Source organism: Guillardia theta (genome assembly GCF_000315625.1).
Source record: "Guillardia theta CCMP2712 unplaced genomic scaffold GUITHscaffold_19, whole genome shotgun sequence".
NCBI lineage: Eukaryota > Cryptophyceae > Pyrenomonadales > Geminigeraceae > Guillardia > Guillardia theta.
Window position 1 is genome coordinate 946,984 of NW_005434655.1, and position 8,624 is coordinate 955,607.

At 51.3% G+C, this 8,624-nt stretch overlaps 2 protein-coding genes across 2 annotated transcripts in view; both read left to right on the plus strand.

Moving 5' to 3' along the window:
* Positions 1-2,319: 2,319 nt before the first annotated feature.
* On the plus strand, positions 2,320-2,671 carry GUITHDRAFT_68357 (hypothetical protein; the record flags this gene model as incomplete). The annotated part of the gene is made up of 2 exons (XM_005836146.1): positions 2,320-2,528; positions 2,578-2,671. Coding segments are annotated over 2 exons (303 nt in total), but the record flags the coding sequence as incomplete, so codon positions are not given.
* Positions 2,672-6,551: 3,880 nt separating this feature from the next.
* GUITHDRAFT_105296 (hypothetical protein) overlaps positions 6,552-8,624 on the plus strand; it is a gene marked incomplete at both ends in the record, with an annotated part of 3,137 nt that continues 1,064 nt past the window's right edge. Inside the window, one exon of the mRNA XM_005836147.1 lies at positions 6,552-8,597. Coding sequence (XP_005836204.1) covers positions 6,552-8,597 — 2,046 coding nt within the window. The remainder of the gene's footprint in view (positions 8,598-8,624) is intronic.

The following is an 8,624-nucleotide window of genomic DNA, read 5'->3' on the forward strand; positions in this document are numbered from 1 at the left end:
TCCATGTCAACATCACCTGCGAACGAAGCACGTCCTCAGATGTGCGCATTCGTATCACAATGCTGACGGGTTCATCTGCTTTCCCAGATACTCTGTTGGGTGCGCTCCGCCATCCTTGTCTATATGGTAGACTCAAAAAAGAGAGAACTTTTGAGACTTTTACGTGTGAACCTGTACGAGAAGGCGCTATTCAGATGATCGGGCGAGGATTCAATCACGCTAATCTGAGCGAGTGCGCAATTGTCCGGTATTGCCTTACTAGCTTCAATGCTGACATCTATCGAACTTGATTTTTGTGAGGCCTCAACATGCACGTGTTTCTCTTGGTTTTCATTATGATCATGGAGAGATTGATTGAAAGGTCTTCCAATGACATTTGACACCCTTGTTCCTGTTGCTTGAAGTTTAAGAAGCTGCCCGCCCCGTCCATGTTTCATCTTTTCATCGCTGTTTGTGGTGATGATTCAACATTTGATAAAAAAAGAAAAAAGATGTTGAAGACTGGCAATAAAGATACCTTACCTGTATCTTGCATGCAGCAAAACGGCCACATCCATGCCAGCGGTTGCGTAATGGCGTGCTGCTTGACTCATGAAGAACTTGGCAGATGAAAACCAGGGCCTCGATCGTTGTTCAAAAAAGCTTACAGTGATCGGGGAGTCACAGTCTTCGCTTCGTTCAGAGACTACGTGAGATTCGATGCCGATTCACTGGTAGTAGCCTGCCGCCACACGAGCCGCAGCAAGGCACTGGCCGCAGCCTTCAGAACTCGGAACGACGCCGCCGCCGTGACCGTCGGTCAGGTCCGTCACACCGTGCCGCGTGTGCCACCATCTTGTCGGAGCAGCCAGCAGAGCCTACAAACGGCGGTACCGTACGGTACTACTCAGTACCTCCCGGACTCCGGGAGTCCTGATTTTTAACTTAACTTTGAGTAAAGATTGTCCTCGTACTGTAAACCGTACGGTAGTAAGTTTCAGTGACGGTAGTACCGACGGTAGCCTACCGGGGACTCACGGTGGCACGGCGGCACCGTGGCATGCGGCACGCGGCAATCACGGCCCGCCGCGGCGGGGGCGCGGCGGCAAGTCCGGCGGGCAAACGGCCGGCCAGGCCGTTTGCCCGGGCCAGGCCGGGCGGGGCGGCGGCAAACGGCCCTGGCCGGGCCCCGGCCGGGCGTGACTTGAAAACTTGATCATCGGTGTCAAGTGTGGGGGCCGGCCCGGGCCGGCCCGGCCCGCGGACCCGGCCGACCGGCGGGCCGCGCCCACGCAGCATCTAGGCCGCTACTATGACCCAGGCTAAGGCAGGCCACCGTAGGGGCCACCGTAGGGGGCTGAATTATGGGGAATGTCGTCATCTGTCCACCCTACCATAGCACAATCCATCACAGTGATATCTGAAGGGTGGGTCCTGGGGCTCAAGTACATCCTGGGGAATATGACACGAAGCAAACAAAATGCAAGAGAATTCATCAAAGAATGTTGATCACTACATAGAAACAAGATACAAATCTGAAAACTTTGTGACGGAACTGTAGGCTTGAGTGGTATGGGGTGATTGGCTGTTGTGTATTCATTCCTAATGCACGTGTCCGATGCTGTATCATGCGTCTGTGAATGCGTTTTGGTTATAGGCCGGAATTTCCCCATGTATACTAAGAAAGAGAATAGGGCAGAGTGGGGATGGTTAATTCTTTATGTCTGACTTGGTCTAATACAGTACGGTCAATCGCTGCTGATAGTAGTTGTGTATATCGATGTGACATAGAGTTTCTGCAAGAGCACATCAGAATTACTTTCTCAACGTCTACAAACACTCCATGTTTGATCATTTCCTGCTGAACTCTCTACTTGCTTGAGGCTGATTATTTGGTTTAGGTGCGACAAGATCATTGAACAATCGTAGATTTCTCGAGGGCTCAGTGATTCTTGAGGTTGCACATGCATCATGGGAAAGTGCATGAGCTCAATATCTCAAGGCGAAAATTCACAACAACACTTTGTAGATATCAAACAGCAGCTACATGGATGCCGTGCTGACAAACGTAAGCTTAAGAAATTTCCTGCGACCACACACTGATTGCTACATTACAGTTCATAAGATCAAGAAAGGGCTGTATTTGAGTGGAATAATAGCTGCTGCTGACAAAACTAAGCTAGAGAAGAAGGGTATCACACATATCATAAATCTGGTCGGGGGAAGGGTCTACGATGAACCTTGGTTACATGGAAGGGAAGATTGTTACTTTCCAAATGATTTCGAGTACTTGGTAATGCTATGAGAGATTTCGCCTTGTGAATCTAACGTATGTTATAGATTTTGGAAACTAACGATGATGAATCCCAAGACCTAACACAATATTTTCAAATCACTTCAGATTTTATCGCCAAAGGCCTCGGAAAAGGGAAAGTCCTTGTGCATTGCTACGCAGGAATGTCAAGAAGTGTTACATGCGTGTGCGCCTACTTGATGGAGAGAGACAGACTCTCACTGAATGAAGCGCTGTTGCTAATCCGTAGGACAAGGTAACGCTCAAATCGTGTAATTCCTTTCAAAGCTTAAACCACAGTTTAGGTATAATATTTGTCCCAACCCAAGCTTCATTGGTCAGTTGGTTCGTTTTGAAAAAAAATGCCAAGGGAAATATAATAATGTCTCGCTAAAGTGAGTGATTATCTTACACTGAACAAGCTCAATGAACTGACTTGAAGCAACAGAAGCAAATTTCTGAAAGGAGTATAATCGATCCCTCTGCACTGCAATCGCCTCGAACACAAGAGGATTGATCTGATTCGATTTTTTCATTTTTGCACAAGGGTTTATTAGCTAAACGACACAAAACATAAAATTTTACAATTCTAAGTTTTCCGTCGAAATTATGGATCATTGAAGACCCACGCGCCAATACTTTTCTTGTGTCTGACTCGTACTTCATCCTATGAAGGACAGGTTAAGTATAATCAGACTCATGTGTGCCAATTCAAGGCCGTTTCAGAAAATCTGGTCGTGCTGGTAGAGACATGTAGCACAATAGAATATTCATAGCAGCATTGACATCACGAGACTTGATACGGTTTTGAACACAATTGGTGGATCTGCACCATTTCAAACCCCGCACCACTGACACTTCGTCAGCCATTATACCATTCTTTTTGATTTGCTTGCACCGTGACGGGGGCGTGACAGGCTTCCCCGCCTCCTGCCAGACTGGTGAGCCGCCTATCCCAGGCCTCCCCCGACAGGCCGGGCTACCGTCTACTAAACCTCCTGACTGGCGAGTATCCTGCCCCGCGGGGGACTGGGATCAGCGGCGTGTAGGGAGAGCGGAGTGCCGACTGCAGCCCGCCGAGTCTCCTCCCCCTCCCATGGCGCGATCACTACTAAGCTGTTGGCTTACAGAACTCCAAGAGGAGGTCTTCGGGTTGACCAATCTCTTACAGATCCAATCTCTTTCCCATCCAATCTCTTACAGATTCCACTTACTGATTCTATCTGCCCTCTTACATCTTGCTCTTCTTCTTCACATTCCCCAAAGGCACCCTTCTTCTCCGTACGGTCCTCGTCCTCGTCCTCGTCACCTCGTCCTGTTGCATGTCAGTGTGCTCCAGCTCGTGCTCCACCACCACCTCCTCCTCAGCATCATCAAAATCATATCGTCATCATCATCATCCACTCTGTGCCATGATTAGATCCTTCTACATGACTTCTTGCAAGCAAGTGCATCTTGAGGAATTGATGGAATGGCTGTTTTCCCACGTTGCTCACAGCTGGTGTATCCTTCCGAATCAACATATTCATTCACGCAAAGATGATGGCACATCAGGCTTGCATCTTCACAGCATTGATACAATCGAGTGCTTTCATCATGTACCTTGCATTGATGGCCAAACAAGCATGTGTGCGAAGAAGCCATGAATGGCGCGAAGCTGTTTGTGGAAGGGGGTGGGGTGGTGGGGCCACACATTTCTATCAGATCGGACAGTTAATCTTATACTCAAAGTTAAGTTAAAGATCAGTACGAGGACAATCAGGAGGCTCCGGCGGCTTGACCCTGACTGACAGTCGCACAGGCCAAACGGCGAGAAAAGAAAGACAGCGAGAACCAAACCCAATCCTGCCAACTGCTGTCCCCCAAACTTAACTGATACCTTCACTTAACTGCGCGCTGGACAATCCCCCCGCGCCGCCATGCCAGCGCCGCCGCCGAAGGAATGAGACGCATACCGGGATGCACCCGCGATGATGGCAGCGTAGGACAGCGAGGCCTTGAGCTGACGAAAGATCCTGGACCGGATGCGTTTGCAAGTCGGCCCAAACCCTAAACCAGTAAATCGGATTGGGGTTTAGGGTTTAGGGTTTAGGGTTTAGTCGGTAAGGTACCTAAAGGATCAGAAATATGTTACGCTGCAAATTTCTGGAGGACGGGCGATCGGAGCCTCAGGAAGTCACAAGACGACCTGATTGTCTACTGCAAAGAGTCGGAACAAGAGAGAATAATTGTCCAACTCACAGTACACCTGATCCCTGAACAGGAGGAGCTACAAGAATACCGAAGGAAGCAAAACGAAAACTATCAAGCCTCGGCCAAACAGGAGAAGAACAGGAACCACGTGTGGTCCGCAATCCACGGCGACATATCACGAAACAGGAAGGGTCGATCAATGTCGATAGGATACAGCACGCAAGAAAAGGAAGGAGAGCAGGAACGCGGAGCGATCAAGATACACGGAAAATGTAGCGTCATCAGAGCACATACCATCGCACTCTGCATACTCCTACAAGCGATTTGGGAACAAAGAGGCAAACAGAAAACAATCAGGAAAATCTTCGTCCTCTTTAAATCAACCCGAATGCATCGCTTTCTTACGGACACCCTCAGATGGTCTACCATGCAGTATGAAGACGAGCTCGTATACGACTTGGCAGGAAGACTGCAGGAATGCCTGAGCAAATTTCAGCGGGAAGGCATTGAGATCAACCTCTCTCTGATCGCAGACCACACCGTAGTGCAAGAAGCTGCAGAGGAAGCTCGCAAGGGAAAATCCTCCTTCTCCTCCACGTGGGAAAGGGCCCTCATCGACAGCGACTTGGGATTCTGCATTGCAGACGAAGAGAACTTCAAGCCGGGGATGGATCGACTGAAAATATGGGATAAGATAATCAGAGAAGAACAACTGGAACTGAGGAGGAAAGAAGCCCCCCTTACCTTGACGGAAACCTTTCTCCTGGAACCACAAGTGGGCAGAAGGATCCTAGGTCGAGCCTTACAGAGGTGTCGAGGATCAGTACTTCGGACAGCCATCCAAGCTATTACCTGGTCAGCACCTACGAGGAAAAAGCTGTTCCAGTGGAAGAAGACGACATCCCCCTGTTGCCCATGGTGCGAAGGCAGGGAAGAAAGCTGGGTGCATATCCAGCTAGCCTGCAAAGAATTTGAGCTCATGATCGCTCTGGCACACAACAGAGTAATGGAGACAATCAAGGGATGCCTGACAGAAAGCTGGAAGAAGAAAAGTGTTGAACAGGAGAGTTGGTGGCAAACGCCAATCAACTCTATGACAGGGCTAGGACTGACTGCACCAGAGCACGGCAATCTTATACCAGATGGGCTCTGCTACTTCAGAGGGAGCAATCGCATTGTGCTGGTGGAGATAGCAAGAACTTCAGAGTTCACGGGCGAGGGAAGCAGTCTGGCAAACCTGAAAGCAAAGTTTCAGGAGAAAGAACAGAAATATGCAGCACTGCGGGCAGAGATGACAAGTAGGAGCGACAACACAGAGGTCATACAAGCCACGTTCATTGCAGGAGTGAGAGGCAGTATTATGGAGCGGGAATGGACCACAAATTTCCGGAACTTGCTCATGGACGAGGATATGATTGACAGAGCCATGACCAAGATAGTCATCCAGCTGCTCGAAGTGCAACACATGCTGTGGACCTCAACGAGACGAGGAGACACGACCAACAGAGAACAAGCATGAAGGATATAAGAGGGTTGGAAGATGAAGGGGTAAATATCAACGAGGACAGATCACAAGGGAAGCCTCAAAAGCTAGCAACCAGGATCAGCATGGCTGGGAAGGGGCAAGGACACAGAAGACAGATGGAAGACGAAAGGGCAACGGTCAACGGACAGACCGAAGGTGAAGCCTCATAGGCGAAAAACAACCAACATGGCAAGGAAGGGGCAAGGACACAGGAGACAGATGGATCATCGGACGACAGGGGAAAGGGGTTTAGGGTTTAGGGTATAGGGTTTAGGGTTTAGGGTTTAGGGTTTTAGGGTTTAGGGTTTAGGGTTTAGGAGGCGCCGTTATTTTCGGCAGGCGCCGTTATTTTCGGCAGGCGCCGTTATTTTCGGCAGGCGCCGTTATTTTCGGCAGGCGCCGTTATTTTCGGCAGGCGCCGTTATTTTCGGCAGCATGGCTCTTTTCGGCAGGCGCCGTTATTTTCGGCAGCATGGCTCCTTGCCAGGTGTAGGGGAAGCCGCCAGGGCGCCAAGGAAGCTGCAAGCGAGAGGTTTGTATACTTCAAATAGCTTTCTAAGTATGGTTCTTCAGTATGATGAAAATGTTCGCAACCTGCTGTATCGGAGATCATGCCAATACACGCAGAGCGGACTTGTGGATGCCTCTGTCCTCGAAGCTGATCTCGTCGAGAGGGTGAAGAGCTTCGCGAAGCGTTATCCGAACAGCAGGACAGCCCAGGCTTGCAAGGCTGTGGAGGGATGCACCCCCGACGCTATCGCAGAAGCCATCCGCTCGACATGTCAGCAGGCACGACGTGAGCTTCTGCAAGAAGCGATGACTGGATGGAGTGACGCATCCAGAGAGTGGTTTATGCAGCAGATTGAAGAAGCCAAGAAGGAGAAGGTCGAGACATACACCGCCTCAGCAGGCAACGAGGTGACTTCCTTCATCTCCATGACTCTCCTGGGCATCTCCTCGGTGTATGTCAACCATGAAGAAAAGCTGAAGAAGAAATTTGAAGAGATCGGACTGATCGTAGACTCAGTGCAAGAGAGTAAAGCAATCATGTGGAAGGCTCCGTATAGACCCGAGATAGCGAGTGCTGAGGAGATCCCGGTGACTGTTTCCTTCCTCCGCAATGCACAAGCGGAGAAGCTCTGGCAGGGAAGAGAGGACTTCGCGATCGATGGTCGCAAGTTCACAGCTGTACATGTGAGCATCGTGCACGATCGATCTTTCAAGATTCGAGCCAAGAGAGGACCCTGGGGCAAAGGGGGCAGCTTGGCAGAGCTGACCCACCTGTTAACCTTGGGCGGCATGACAACGGCTGAGATAGCTGCCGTCTATCGCTATCAGCTGCTGCGCCAGTCCCTTGCAGCGGTCCAACTCCAGCCGCTGGCAGGCATGCTGGTCGCTGGGGCGCCAGGACAGCAAGTCCACAAAGGCTTAGGTCAGAAAGGCTTCGTCGCTGTAGGGGCCAACGTCATCTGGAGACAGAGGGAGGTGGAGTGGATCGTCTCCTCGAGCTGCCCAGAGGCGAATGATACAGCATTTCGAGCTTTCCGAGAGAGCGAAGCGATGGAGGGAGTACACCTGACTCTGTTCAGCGAGGACCCGAAGATCAGAGAGGCGCTCGCAGTCGAGTTGACAGCTGATCGCTTTGTGTCCAGAAATAAGTTGAAGAAGGCATCAAGGATGCAGAAGAAGGCAGGCGGCAAGGACGGCAAGGAGATCAAGATCATCATCAAGTCGACGGCGGCATCTGGTCGCTTCACGAGGAAGGAGATGGAGGGGCTGTGCAACGGCGGCAACACGTCCATCGCAAGAGTCAAGAGAGTCCTGTTGGAGATCGCTAACAGGCTCGAGATCAACGTTGAAGGCATCGACATGGAGGAGGATTTGAACACCAAGTCCTGGAACGGGTCCAAGCTATGCATCCTCCTCGGCTCCACGGAGGATGCTCGACGCATGATGAAGGAGCTGCCCTTCTATCTCGAAGGCGCAGCAACCAAGCTCGAAGCAGTCGGCTTCGACAAGGAGCCTGAGGCGGCTGGTCAGCGGGGCACCAGCGACGCAGCGCAGCGACAGGAGGAGAGCGAGGGAGAGTGGCTGGAGTTTACAGACCTGGAGAGGATCACAATGGAGGCAGCATCTCCGTCAAGCCAAGAGGACATGCAGCTCGTCAGCGAGCTGTCAGCAGTCATCGAAGATGCAGCTTCTTTGAACGAGGCGGGGACGAGCGAGCCGATCAAGCTGGTCCTGGACAAGGCCGTTGGCAACCTCCACGACACCTTCTACTCTCCGGGGAGCCTGGAGTTCATGTCGCTGGGAGAGTGGGCGAAGATGCCAGAGGAGCAGGGAGTGGGACGCAACGTTCTCAAGGAGAAGCTGGGGAAGTGGCTGCAGAGCAAGCGCTGGACTCGCGTGCAAGGAGAGAGCAAGAAGGCAAGGAGGGGCAGCGCGTTCTCGCCACGGGCAACGGCAGCTGCTGAGCTTGAGCAGGAGGCGGAGAGCGACGACATAGAGCGTCGATCTCTTAGCTTCCTGTTCATAGCACTGAGTAAATTCGCAGAGATGCATGTGCTGGCCTGCTCGCTGAAGGTGGACAAGAAGGACCGACTGCGGGTGGAGATGAGGGAACCGAAGGGCCAA